We start from the raw sequence: 14,925 nt of genomic DNA, 5'->3' as shown, positions 1-14,925 counted from the left end.
ATATGCTAACCATTCAGCCAACCAGTCACAGTCCACTTCACAAAAGTGCATAAGCACATACAAAAATTCATTTGTAGGTTCATCTGTACACAAGTTATTCTAGGACTTTGGCCGGAGAGATTTTATAAATTTTGAACCCTTACAAAATTTTTTATCAACCCATTCCCAATTTTTCTTTCATTCAGACTATTTTAATCAGCAAAGGAAGGTAAATCATGTCAGAATTATATATTGTAAAAATTCTGGGTGTGTCATCAGTTTAGCACATCCCTTATTGATGGTATGGTATTAAATTGCATCTGATTAGATGCAATTTAATAAAATATGGGATTTAAAAATATTCAAGTATTTACTGATGTGTTTCAATTTTAATCTCATCTCAATCATTTTTATTAACAGAATCTGGCAAACTGATTTGAAATGATCTACAATGACTTGATGAAATTTAATGAGATATGGTATTTATGTTTGTTAAAATTTGTATATCTTCAAAATTAGATAAAACAAAAGTATATCTGCAGTATATAAAACCAAAAACAGGTTTCAAGTTTCACAAAATTTCTGTGACTTTTCACTGATTTGTTTTGATTTTTTTTACAAAAGTGTATCACCAATTAATAGAGTTCCTAGAATAATGTAAATTTATCACAAGGATGTCAGTTTCATTAAAAATGTCAAAATATCAAAAATTCAGCTCTGAACAGTTTCCAACGAATTATATATAAACAATTATAAGGGCCTGATAAATCCAATGTTCTTTTGATCATAATTTTTGTTAAACCAGTCCTAGTTTCAAATGCTTGATGGAAGTTTTTTCTTTTATTATTATTATTTTTTTGGCAGAATGATTTAGAATTATTATTGGAATAATATTTTTCTATTTTCACTACAATCGATTTTTTCAAAATGATAATAATTCTGCTTCTCTGATTTGATGAAAATTCATATTCAGAATTGCTATTAAAATTTGTAGTAATTTTAATTCAACCATTTTAACTGAACAAAACAAAATTATGTTTACAATACACATATGCCAAAAATAGCTAGATTTTATGGTCATGATAATGAATAGTATCACTAATCAAGAATGCTATTACAAAATGTCTTCTTTATGATTTTTCTGTAGTTTTTCCTTTCTTGTTTATAAAGCATCTATTGAAATTATTTTTAGGGCTGAAATTCTTTTGGAACAGTTTTGTAAACAGTATTAATAAAAAGTAATTTTCTTTCGTATCTTGTGATTATTAAAGTCTGAATACCATTGGTATGTTATTATAAGGAAAAGCTGCAGATCAAATTTAAAAAAAAAAAAAAAAAAACACTGATTGCATTTAATTCTGTTAATGAAGATTTTTTTTCCCCAGGTTTCATTTTCTGTGGTTGAGTCTGTTAATGGCACTTGCAACACACTAGAAAACAAAAACTGAAACACAGACACAAGAAGTCTAATAACTAAAAGTTTATTAAATCAAATAATTCAAAATGAATTTAGCAGATCACCTTCAGTGAGTAGACAATTTGAACAAAATAGAATTAATGCTAATAGATTTCGAAAGCTATGAGACGTGCACTAGTGTGACACAGTACAGTAGATTGTGAGATGTAGTATAATAAATTTAGTTTAATCCTTTATCCAAGTGTGAGCAAACAAAGTTTGCGCCTGAAAGTATCTTCAGGACTGGGGTAAGGTGGTACAACACCAGGACAACTCGTTGCAAAAGTGGAGCAAGCTGCCAACACTCCTGTCTCAGTATCTCCTATAATGCAAAACACATCTCCTTGCAGATATGTCTAATGTTATGCATTAAGGGAAGGGCCACAACCCAGACTAGTTTCGACCTTTATTGAGGTCGAATGGGAGTTCATGCCTTTCATCACTGGCCTCTTTAGATTTAAAAAAAGTTGTGCTGAGAGTCAGCTTGATAGTGAGAGAGGAGGAGAAAGATAGAGTGGATAGCAGTAGATAGTTAAAAGAGGCCTCAGTTGATCTACTTGGCCTGACTTAAATGTCAGCACCAAGCAGATCTCCGACATTATCTCCCTCCATCCGTTCTTTTCAGCTTTCCCCGGTCAGTCACCTCTTCAGGTGTCTGCCCGAGGAAAGTGGGGAAAAACAAATGAAAGAAGCACCACATGAAAAAGAGGAACTGGTAAATAACCTTTAAAATTACATATAACACTTTGTAAGAAACTAGGAAAATTCTGAAATTTCAACCGGAATGACCAGTTTAATACTGAGAAGAGCGGGGGCAGAGCCTGGGCTGGGTGATGCAGCCTACAAGGAGCTGCACCGCCTCGGTGTAAGCCTTCGCAGCCCAGGTTCTCAGGATACCCCCTCCTGTGTGGAATAGACATAGACCTTTTTTACAACAAAAATTCTAATCTGAAAGAGGACAAAAAGAAGAAAAAACAAACCAGATTTTTTTTTTTTTCTGGCAGATCGATACTAGGAGTCGACTGACTTGTTAGGCAAGGTTTAAATCCTTCTGCTGTCTATTGTTGTGGGTTTTAATGATGAGATCTGCTAATTTGTCTCCACGGACATGGTTTAGCATGTAGAGGCCTCTGTGCAGTGCTAGTCCCACGTCGTCCTCTGCATTGATAAGACCAATGATCTTTTCAGGAGTGATTTCATCTATATTATCGACAAACACGTCGTTCCATTCTGCACTGACGACTCTTGGCCCGTTTTGTCCTGTGAGTATCAGTTGAATGTCTCCAAATGTTTCTATTGCTTTTCGTAGTCTCGCCTCCTCCTCGGGGAAATCTTTTAAGAGATGCAATATAGGTGCATTGGCCTTTGCGTGAGGGAACCTTTGTGGGTTCTGAAGTTGACTTTATTTTTCCAACTTCAGCTGGTTTTGGTTTTTTTATATTTACTTCTTCAGGGCTGGCTGGCCTCTTTTGTGTGCTTTCTGCATTGTTGATTTCCATATCTACTGCCTCTGTGTCTTCGTCTGTCGTGACTGCAGTGATAGTTCCTTTTTGTTGGTGCTGCTGGTTATTTTTGGTTGCTACATTTGTAGTGGCGGTTTGCTCGGTGGCTGGTTCTTTCTGCCTTTTGTCTTTCCTGCTTGTAGGTTTCTCTATTGGTGTATTCGGCAGTGTTTCAGACGTGGCGGCATGATTCTTTCTTGTTGTTCCCTCATGCGCGGCCTTCAGGGTAGGGAACTCATTCTGTTCTGCACCAATGACATTTTTGGCTGTTGCTTCCATGTTGGGCATAATACTGCCTCCCAATTTTTCAGCCAGGTTTCTGTCCGGACAGGTGTCTACCTTATGGCCGTTAGTGCCGCATTTTAGGCATGCTGACTGGCACTGTGCTACTGTATGGCCCGCTGTTAGGCAGTTCTTGCATATTAACTTCGGGCACTGGGCCCCTAGATGAGTGAGGGCGCCGCATCTAAAGCATTGCCTCTTTACTCCCGGGTAACTCACCATTACCCTGGCCGATCCTATCCTGACGAAATTCGGAATTTCCGCCTTCATCATGACGGAAAAGGTGACTTCACCAGATTTCCATTGTGGGATCCCAGCGTCCGTGCCAACTTCGATATCCCGAACAGCTCCCCATTTCGAGAAGACTTTAGTTATGATGTCATTGTCTTCTTCTAAGTATTCAAGCGGAAAATGATCTATTCTTACTCTTTTGACAAAGCTTCCTACCACAAAAGGTTGAAAAATTTTTGCCTCGCACTCAACTCCTTTCAGAAGTTTTTCTCTAGTAGCAGCGTCTTTGCATACAACTTGAAACCTTCCCCCCCCCATAAGGGGTGAAACCGGAAATATTGTTTGCCCCGACGCAGTCAATAATAGCCAGGGCAAACAATATCTCCTATAATGCAAAACACATCTCCTTGCAGATATGTCTAATGTTATGCATTAAGGGAAGGGCCACAACCCAGACTAGTTTCGACCTTTATTGAGGTCTCTTCAGTGGGAGCCTGTGTTTTGTGTTTTGCTTGTGTTTTGCATTATAGGAGATACTGAGACAGGAGTGTTGGCATCTTGCTCCACCTTTGCAACGAGTTTCCCTGGTGTTGTACCACCTTACCCCAGTCCTGAAGATACCTTCAGGCGCAAACTTTGTTTGCTCACACTTGGATAAAGGATTAAACTAAATTTATTATACTCTAACCAAGTGAAAAATAAACTTTCAACATCTTTCTCTAAATCCAGAGTAATTTATTAAAAAAGGGTGGCACACCATTTGGCAACTCCTATAGGTAGAGATGACCTGCTAATGCTTCTGCCTGGTATCTCCACTTGGGCCTGGCTCCCACTGAAGAGACCTCAATAAAGGTCGAAACTAGTCTGGGTTGTGGCCCTTCCCTTAATGCATAACATTAGACATATCTGCAAGGAGATGTGTTTTGCATTATAGGAGATACGGAGACAGGAGTGTTGGCAGCTTGCTCCACCTTTGCAACGAGTTGTCCTGGTGTTGTACCACCTTACCCCAGTCCTGAAGATACTTTCAGGTGCAAACTTTGTTTGCTCACACTTGGATAAAGGATTAAACTAAATTTATTATACTCTAACCAAGTGAAAAATAAACTTTCAACATGTGAGATGTAGTGTTTTAAAAAAAAAACTATTACCTGCAACCAACAAGAATAAGACTCTCTTCCAAATTTTAGATAAAGAAAGGTAATCATTATGGTTCAAGTTGGGCTAATATAGTAATGCTTCAGCACTTCCTTTAATCAAATGGTATGGTAGATGAATCTTAGACCAGAAGATTCTGTGGTAAGTGTCAACTCTATGTTGTGCGAGATTAGACTTGTTAGGCTTATTACAGATCATATAAGATTTATGATCTCTTTTCTCAACAGAATATGCTATTTAAGTTAATAAATCTCTCATTATTTTAAAGCCGAATACGAAACTCAGAGATCGAAATCTAAGAGTTTCATGCCAAAGAACTATCGGCGAGTCCAAGCGTAAGTCAACACCTGGGTGGTACAACACTAGAGCAACTCGGAGCAAAGGTGGAGCAAGCTCCATCACTATCCTTAATATTTTCTCATAATGTAAAACGCAGCTCCTAGGAGATGTATTACTGTTTTACGTTATGAGGAGAGGTCACTACCTAGACTGGTTTCGATCTTTATTGAGATCTCATCAGTGAGTAGGTAGACCTGGAAATACCAAGGTTTAAGTGAAGTAGGGGTATATGTAAGTTCGGTTCACTTAAACCTTGGTATTATCCAGGTCTACCTACTCACTGATGAGACCTCAATAAGGGTAACCGGTCTGGGTAGTGACCTCTCCTCATAAAGTAAAACAGTAATACATCTCCTAGGAACTGCGTTTTACATTATGAGAAAATATTAAGGATAGTGACGGATCTTGCTCCACCTTTGCTCCGAGTTGCCGTAGTGTTGTACCACCCAGGTGTTGACTTACGCTTGGACTCACCGATAGTTCTTCGGCATGAAACTCTTAGAATTCAATAGATTTCGATCTCCGAGTTTCGTATCCAGCTTTAAAATAATGAGGGATTTATTATCCCCTTAACTTAATTTACGCTGCCGTAAAAATAGCCTCTTGGCTCTTTATCGTAAAATATCCTATTTGTTCAAAGTAAAAGAGATGGTTACAAGGAACTTAATAAACACCTGGGAGGGATAGAGGAGACTGTTTATACTTGATGGAAAAATAAAGAAGAAATTTTGACCAGAAAAAAAATATGGTTACTGGATTATGTTTCTTGAGGATCTTCGAAATTGGTTCAGAGATTCCAGCAGTATAAGAAATTGGAACGTACAGGTTCAGGGTTCTTAGGACTAGGTCTAAGAGTTAATGGGCTGAATCTTCTTGGGGAAACACCACTGTTTCATAATGCATTGGGTGGTGTCAAGTTCTAGTTTGAAATCATGAGGGTTAGAGCAAACGTGAACTCTGTTCAGCAAGGTTTTGATTATGATGTCCATTTTTGAGACATGATGTGTGAATCTTGCTGTGTATAGTGTTTAGGATAAACAGAGGTAGTTATTACCTCTGCTTATCAGAGGTAATAACTACCTCTGTTTATCCAAGAAGAAGAGTGGGATGTCCAAGAAGGCTAATTTTTCATTCCTCTATCTCCATTATACAGGATCGGGGGGGGGGGGGTTGACTTGAGTTAGGAAAGAGCATCTTGGTAACGGGGCTATCTATTTGGGGAAAAGATCCAAAAGGATGGTATGGAGGAGAATAGGATGCCTTCTCAAAATTGGTTGAGAGTGCCAGAGAAGAACTCCTCATGGAGACACCTTCGATCTTCTTGTAAAGTTTAATTTTTCAGACAAAATAGCTTCAGCAAATAATGAAATCAAACAGTTTGACTATATCTGGAGGAAGTGCCTGTGATAATAACTGAAAAGTCTCACCAAGAGGAACATATGTCAAAACTGATATCATGATAGCAGTAGGCTATAAAGATAAATTGTTATTTTTTTATTTTGCGTCAAGAAATCTGAAGAGTTTCTTAATAAAAGAGCAGAATAGCCAGTCAACATGCTTAAGAGTTGAGAAAAGAATTTTGCTAAATAGTAAATGGATGATTCACTATAGTCAGTGATAGGTCTAAGAAGAACACCTACTTGATGGATTTTTGCCAGTCTATAGAAATAGGAGCTTATGCCAAAATGAGTCTTCAGTTTGTTGATAGTCTTCATCCCATCTTCATTCAGTTCATTGATGTGCCTATTGGTGAAACATGCACTGTATTTATATTGCGATCATTGCATGTAATGCATTAATCATTTGTGAATTATTATTAAAATTCAGTATTTTTGTTACCATTTCTTGTCATAAAATTAAGAATAATGTATATAAAAGCAATTCAAATCATAAATTAATGGAAATAGCATTTGGTACAATGCTTTGAATCAATTGTTTAGCTTTTAAGTGGTTGTGCTGTTTTATAGAAGCATGTAAAATTTACAGGAAAACTAAAGTAATGAATCCCCCCCCCCTCTTCTTGATGGCATACGTTCTGAACTTCCAACGATGCCCTCTCATCCTTTCCTCACCATCCATCAAATGAAAATTTCCATCTATCAATTATGGTATCCTGTGTGATCCTTTCAGAAGTTTGTAAGTCTCAATCATATCACTCCTTCCCCCTCTTTCTCCTGTTTGCTAGTGTTTTTCAGTCTACAAATTCTCAGTCTGCTTTATAATCAGTATTCCACAATCCTCATGTCATTTTTAACACTCTCCTTTGCACTCTCTCTCTCTCTTTACTTTATCAGAATGACAATGGAAACCAGAAGACCAGACCTGCACACAATAGTCAAAGTGATGTCTTATCAAGGCCTTGTAAAGAGGCAAAACGACCTCGTTATCTTAACATGTCAAAGTTTGTTTCAACATTGCAGTTATCCTCGAAGTTGTATTTACAATCTTTGCTATATGGCCCTTGAACTTCAAGTTCCTGCCTTAGTACTAAACTTCCAAAAGCATGATGTCTTATGTCTCATCATCAGTACAATGATTGAACAACAATAGGAATTGAATTCAAAAAACAGTAGCACACATGCTTAATCCAATATAATATGACATTGGATATCTAATCACACCAAAGTGCATGACTTTACATTTAATAATGTTGAACTGATAGCCATTTTCACATGCCCACATTTCCAGCCTATTCAAATCTTTCTGCAAGTACTGCATATCAGCAGTATTCCTGATTATCATGGCTATCCCTGCATCATAAGCAAATAGCTGTATGTCACCTGTTATATCCTTCCCACTGTCATTAATGTATGTATTGAATAATAATGGACCAAAGACTGATTCTGGTGGCACACTACTGGTTATTTATTTATTTATTAAACTTCATACTAAGAGTGCAGTATTCACATCTCCCATATACCACTTTTTGATATCAGTTAGCCATTCTCTTATCCACACCAATATTTTATAATCCAATCCCATATTCTCCAATTTATGAAACAATCTTTCATGCTGTGCACTGTCAAAAGCCTAAGCCATAGTATATTCATTCTCCTTGTGTAAGATTCACTGTCAACCTATTTCTGAATGTGAGCCAAAACTAATTTTTTCAAAATCTTCACCATCACTCAAGCGATATTGATAGGTTGGCAATTAGATACATCAGTCTTTGTACCTCCCTTGTGCAATGGGATTATCATACATACTTTCCGCTCCTGTGGAATCTTCACTCTTCTGAGACTCAAAGGAATAGCCAATTCAGCTGAACACACTTTTAACATCTGTGCTGATATCCCATCAGTCTCTATTGCTTAATTCTTATTCAGCTCTAGTACCCTCCTCCTGATACACCTGAGTTTCTTCATTGAATGAAGAAACTCAGGTGTGGAATTTTGCACTGACTGCTACTTTGCATATAACAGGTTGATAGCTTTTAGCAAAATTGCCACTCATTAGTTGAACGATTTCTTTTGCATCTGTCACTTGCACACCATCTGCATTCAATAGAGTTATTTTTTCATATTCATTCTTTCTTTTACTTGCAGCACAATGACAGAATTCTTTTGGGTTGTTTTTAGCTCAGAGCCAGTTTTGTTTCATACTCAGACTTAGCTTTCTGTACAACAGTTGTGACTCTTCTAGCCTGCTGCTTATAATCATCATAATGGACATCATCCTCATGCACTCTGTATTCCTTCCACATCATCTTTTTCTCACAAATCTTCTTCCTCTTCCTCTTGTGCCTTTTTCCTTTCTATTTGGGGTCGGCCTTTTTTTTTTTTTTTAGATGATGTGACTACATGTGCAATCCCAAGAGACTTGTTGCAGAGCCTGGTAGGGGGGAGGGGGAATAAAAGGTATTTTTTGCCTGTAGAAGTGTATGTTCACAGGGCCAGTTTGCCTGTTCTGAGGGATGAAAAAACTCTCCACTTCCGTATGAGATCGTCTAACTCACCTTTAGTCGAAAGAGACCAGATAAAGGTTTCTCATCCTCACATCATGGGCTGAATCAACCCCAGGTCTTTCTGACCAAAGGAGGTTCTCTCTCTCTATGGAGGCTCTCATCTTTTTCTTACAAATCTCTTGCTTAAGAAGATTACACATCCATTTCTCTCCCACCCTGTTTATTCTTCAATCTTAATGCAGTAATGCATTAGAGTAATAATGCAATATCAGTACATATTCTGATATTGCATTATTTAAGTATTTTTTAAACATTTTCCATACATTGTTGATATCCTTCCCATCTGACAACTGCTTCCAGCCAGCAGAACCCAGCATACTCCTCAGTAAGTCATAATTTCCTGCTTTGTAGTTCAACATGTAACCTTTTCTGAATGCAACATAGATAAACTTAACCACTTCCCAAGTGAGTACTGCATGATCACTGTCACCAACCGGATTCAGAATAGTTATGTCTTTAACTGAAACCTTCTGTGACATTATAATCAAATCTAACACTGTTTGACCTTGAGCTCCTTTTTTCACCTGCTACATGATGAAGTGGTTTTACAAAGCTTAATAAATTCAGTTTCATTCTTCTCATGAAATTTTACTGCTAACCAATCAATATTCTGAAAAATTAAAGTCCCCATTATGATTACTCATTTTGCACCCATTATCTTTATTTGGTGATGCATTTCTTTGTCACTAGCAATTGATCCACTAGGTCTGTGACGACACCCCTGTATGTATTTGATCTTGCTAGACTACCTCACACCAGACAGCTTCACACTCACTGCCAACTATTACTAGTATTGCAGTCATAGATCTCAACTCTAACTGGATTCAAATCATCCAATATCATTAGCAGCACACCCCATCCTCTCCTATCCTGTCCTGTCTAACCTTCCTAAAAATACTGTGCCCTTTACACTCAATACCAGTAGTATGTTTGCCTCTAATAGCCAAGTCTCCCTAATGACTACAGTCTGAGGTCTCAGTATATTCACCAAGGCAACAAACTTGTCTTTTACCTTTTATCTATTATACTCCTAGCATTCATGTACAGACATAAGTTACCTGCATGCTATTTTGTATATTTTTCTCTGTAGTCTGCATGATGACAGTTGGACATCTTGTAGCTCTCTGTTTTTATCTAGTGCCTTACTTAAGTAGACATCCTTGCACATGCTTGATGGGTCCAAACTGGTTGAACACAAAATTATTCTCTCTTCATAACATTGTTGCTCTTACACACAGATTCTCACCATTCCTCCCATCATGATTTAGTTTCCCTGACTCTGTGTTAGGTCTCATACTAATTAATAGTTTTTCAAGACTCATGATACCATATGCATTTAAACATAGGCCTTATACAAATCCGTTCTTTCCTCAAACTCACTTCACACACACAAAAACCTGCATCCATTCTTTCTACACAACCTACCCATTCAATTGTTTTCCATCATAGGCCTTCTTCTTAATTCATTTCAACCATATCTAAGTAACATACTTATGATTTTCACATTCTTACTTTCCACTCTCACTTCTGACAATTCTTTCATATCCTCTCTCATATTGAATTTGTCACTAGTTAAGTCACTCATACCTTTTAGAATTATAATGTCTTTTTTTCTTTGCTTTTCTGAAAAACTTCAGAGTTATAACCTGCTCATCAATGGCATGTTTTATGATAAATCGCCATACCAAATAATATCCTTTTTACAATCAACTTTACTTACCTGATTTTTGTTATGCACTAACTTACCTGATTCCATGCTTTGTTGTTTTTCATTTTGCTACTTAACTTTCTTATCCTCCCTGTGTTCCTTTAAACGCCACTCAACTTCCTCCTCTTTAGCAGGCCAATCCTTCTTGTTCTCAACTTCACTGTTCTGTCTAGCATTCCATTTCTTGTGAGTTTTTGGCACCATTTTATAGCTATGTTTAATGTGTCAGTAAAAATATGTTATAAAAACACGAAAATCTACACTAATATATTATGAAACACAAATTTTCTGAGGAAGAAAACAATAAAACAGATAAAAATCACCAATTTTGCAGGACCACTAAAAACTCAACCACAATGCATTCTTGAACCCAATCTCAATTATTCCAGTGCTTCAGTTCAATATATAACTAGCAAAGCTTGCCATGTGCTCACCGCAACTTAAGAGAAACTTTAAAAGCAAAAAATTTTTTTTTGCACAATTAAAGTGCAATGAGAGAGCTTCAAGCACTACTAAAATGAAGTGAAAACAACATTAAATAAATGCAAAAAACACAGTGAACAGCATAATTTGAATGGGATTTACTCCCAGCTCTTGAATTGGTGTAATTATTTAGCTTTCATAGTCCAGTTTTGATACTTTTGATCAAATTTCATTTAAGTGCTGTCTCTTTTTTTACAGCTTTATATAATTGTTAATTGATAAGTTCATATTATTATTATTTTTGCAGATATGATTTCATAGTTACACTGTTAGCACTAGCTGGTTTAGTAGCTGAGCAGTTTGATTTTCCTTTTGCATTTCTCATTATTCTCAGGCCACTCAGATTATTAAGGTATGTATTTTTATTTTATTTATTTATGTTTTTGTGATTATATCAGTTCTTACAATATCACTATCCAAAATGCATTTACTTCATTTCTTTTTCCTTCAGGCTTTTCAAGTTGAAACGTCGCTATAGAGATGTTCTAGGTACATTATTTATCATCCTTCCACGTTTTATCAGTGTAGCTTTGGTGTTGCTCATAGTGTATTATTTCTTTGCAATTATTGGTATGGAGATATTCAGCAAATATAGCATGGTAAATTGTTGCAAGTAAGTAATTTACAATTGGCATATAACTCTGTTTATGTAAAGAGTAAATGCACAGTATTTGCATCAATATTATCCTTGATAAGAAACTATATTTTACTTTTAAGAAAGCAACTGTTAAAACATTTTCATGTAAAGTAAGTTCATGACTTTTTTCTTTTTTTTTTTATTTAACCTTGGTATGAAAAATTAACAGCTCTCAAGCATAAGTGGATACTTATTCATCTGAATAAGTGTCCACTGCCTTCAGCCAAGAGTAGCTTTTTTTTGGACTGGAATATCATCTATGGGACACAAATTTTTGGAAGGCTAACTTGATGACAGAAATCATTTTTCCATATGCAAACAAACCTTAATGATGTCTCACCATACTTTAACTACATTCTGGATTTAAGATAGCTGTGTAAAGTTTTTTGCTGGAATGAAATAGTATGTTGTATTTCACAAAAAAAAAATTATTTTGCTCTAGTCCAAAGAAAACATTTAAAGTATTTTTGGATAGGAATTTTGTGATCTTGTTTTGATATTCTGAAAGCAGCTGACTACATCACAAGTTGCTTTAGGTATTACTGAAATATTAAGCAAGATCATCTCTGTGACTATACATTGCTGTTGCTATATATACTTCTCAAAACAATTACTGGAATATTTTGGTTTTTTTCTAAATTATAAAGTTATAAAAAATAATTTACAAATGTAACACGTTTATTTTAAAATATTCTTAATATACAACATGCAACTGCGTACAAAATCATGTTAAGACTTGTCGAAACGTGTCTTAGCCAAATTAGCATTTGGGGGAGGGTATAAAGTGCAATAAGCCATGCTTGTGAAAAGCATGGCTTGTTGCACTCACTTCCACAGTGCACAATTATCACTTCAATTGTAAACTTGTGTCACCTATCATCCATTATTTTGTTAAAAATGGCAGAACAACGTGATATCCCAGAATCCATGGCTTGGAGAGCCATTGGTTGATTAGAAGCTGGACAAACGCAGCAAGTTGTCGCTCAAGTCGTGTATCTCAAAGCGTAATTTCGCAACTTTGGAATCGCATTCTGGAGAAGGGAAATATTTGCCAAAGACAAGGTCAAGGTTGCCCATCATCAACAACTCCAACAGATGATCAGTATTTGTCATTACTTGCGAGAAGAAATTGAACATTTCATGCAACAGAACTTCGAATCACAAAAGAGCCCAAAAAATTTGGGCACAGGAACACCACAGTTTTTTATTTTGGTTTAACCAATAATAATACAATTTGGTCGGCTAAATCCCAAATTGCCAGCCCATCCTCGTTCGTTCAGTATCAAAATAGATATCCAACAGGGTGCACCACGAGAAGGTGAGGATTGGACATTAGGTCAGAAGCCCTGGTCGGTTCTCCACATTCCTTTAAAGGCTATGTGGAGGTCTCTCAGTTATACAGCTTTGACCCTTAAGCACCCCTAAAAACACTGACCAGACATGCAGTCAGGAATACATATCCATACTTGAAGTAGAAAAAGCCATCAAAGGCTTGAAATGTGGAAAGGCAGCTGGAGTAGATGATATTCGACCAGAAATGCCGAAGTATGGTGGTATAAAAGTCTTACAGTGGCTGCACTGCATAGTTCAGAAAGCCTGGACAGAGGGACGAATTCCCAATGATTGGAGTAGAGCTCTCATAGTACCCATATATAAAAAGGGAAATAAACCTGAATGTGAGAATTACAGAGGTATTTCCCTACTGAGTGTTCCTGGCAAGATCTATGCCAGTATACTTGAGAAACGGTTGAGAAGAATTGTGGAAGAAAATCTTGGTGAAGAACAAGCTGGATTCAGGCCAAATAGAGGTTGTCAGGATCGGATCTTCACTTTACAACAAATAGTCGAGAAAGCATGGGAATATAGCAAAGATCTGTATTTAAGTTTTGGCGATTTGGAAAAGGCATATGAAAAGGTGCCAAGAGAGAAGCTATTCAATACGCTGCAGTTATATGGTGTCAATGGGGCATTATATCAAGCAATACTTAGTCTTTATTTGAGTTGTAAGTCAGCAGTTAGAATTGAAGGAAGTACAGGAAGATGGTTTAATTTTAAATCTGGTGTGAGACAAGGATGTACATTATCCCCTCTGTTATTCATTATCTATATGGATCATATTATGAAGGAAAGTGGTATTAAACATGATATCAAAATTGGAGATGTTAATGTCAGCTCTTTGCTTTATGCGGATGATGTTATACTTCTAAATAAATCCACTACAAGTCTGCAAGATTCTCTGACTAAATTGAATAGCTGTTGTAATAGATATGGTATGAAGGTCAGCAATAAAAAGACAAAGACAATGAAAATAGGCAGAATCATTAAAATGTCAACTGTGTTGTGAATGGAGAACCTGTGGAACAAGTAAAACATTTCAGCTACTTAGGCACGATTTTTACTGAAGATGGTAAATTAAATATAGAAATAGACAACAGAATCAGCAAAGCTGGTATGGTGGGAAGTCAATTGAATAAATTTATATGGAATAAGAAAGAAATTAGTCAGAATACTAAATTAGCTGTATACAAGACAGTGTTCAAACCAGTTTTAACTTAATTGATCTGAGAGCTGGGTCAGAAGTAAAACACTTGACCAAAGACTAGAGACTGCAGATATGAGAGTTCTGAGAAAGATTAGAGGCGTGAACGGATGGCATCAATGGCAATATCATATTAAAAATGAGGATATTAGGAAAGAACTTGACATTGTCAGCATCCAGGAATGCGTTAGCAGAGCTAATCTCAGGTGGTATGGTCACTTAAATAGAATGGGAGAGGAAAGATTAGCAAAACAAGTGTTCTCTGCCAGGTTGGCAGGAAAACGACCCAGAGGAAGACCAAGATATAGGTGGATTGATACGGTAGAAAGTGCCTTAGACGATATAAATATAAGATCTGATAATGTTGGAGTCTTGACAAGTAACGATTTTTACTGAAGATGGTAAATTAAATATAGAAATAGACAACAGAATCAGCAAAGCTGGTATGGTGGGAAGTCAATTGAATAAATTTATATGGAATAAGAAAGAAATTAGTCAGAACACTAAATTAGCTGTATACAAGACAGTGTTCAAACCAGTTTTAACTTAATTGATCTGAGAGCTGGGTCAGAAGTAAAACACTTGACCAAAGACTAGAGACCGCAGATATGAGAGTTCTGAGAAAGATTAGAGGCGTGAACGGATGG

At 36.5% G+C, this 14,925-nt stretch overlaps 1 protein-coding gene across 1 annotated transcript in view; it reads left to right on the top strand.

Moving 5' to 3' along the window:
• The window catches only part of LOC150095666 (two pore channel protein 1-like), a 355,100-nt gene that overhangs the window by 268,027 nt on the left and 72,148 nt on the right, over positions 1–14,925 (top strand). Inside the window, exons 18-19 of the mRNA XM_090409936.1 lie at positions 11,350–11,454; positions 11,554–11,715. Of these exons, the coding sequence (XP_090266062.1) occupies positions 11,350–11,454; positions 11,554–11,715 (267 nt within the window). The remainder of the gene's footprint in view (positions 1–11,349; positions 11,455–11,553; positions 11,716–14,925) is intronic.

Source organism: Typopeltis vanoorti, chromosome 20, assembly GCF_054136105.1.
Source record: "Typopeltis vanoorti isolate ZY-2024b chromosome 20, IOZ_Tvanoo_1.0, whole genome shotgun sequence".
NCBI classification, from domain to species: domain Eukaryota; kingdom Metazoa; phylum Arthropoda; class Arachnida; order Uropygi; family Thelyphonidae; genus Typopeltis; species Typopeltis vanoorti.
Note: the sequence above shows the minus strand (reverse complement) of the source record. Positions and strands in the feature narration are given on the sequence as shown.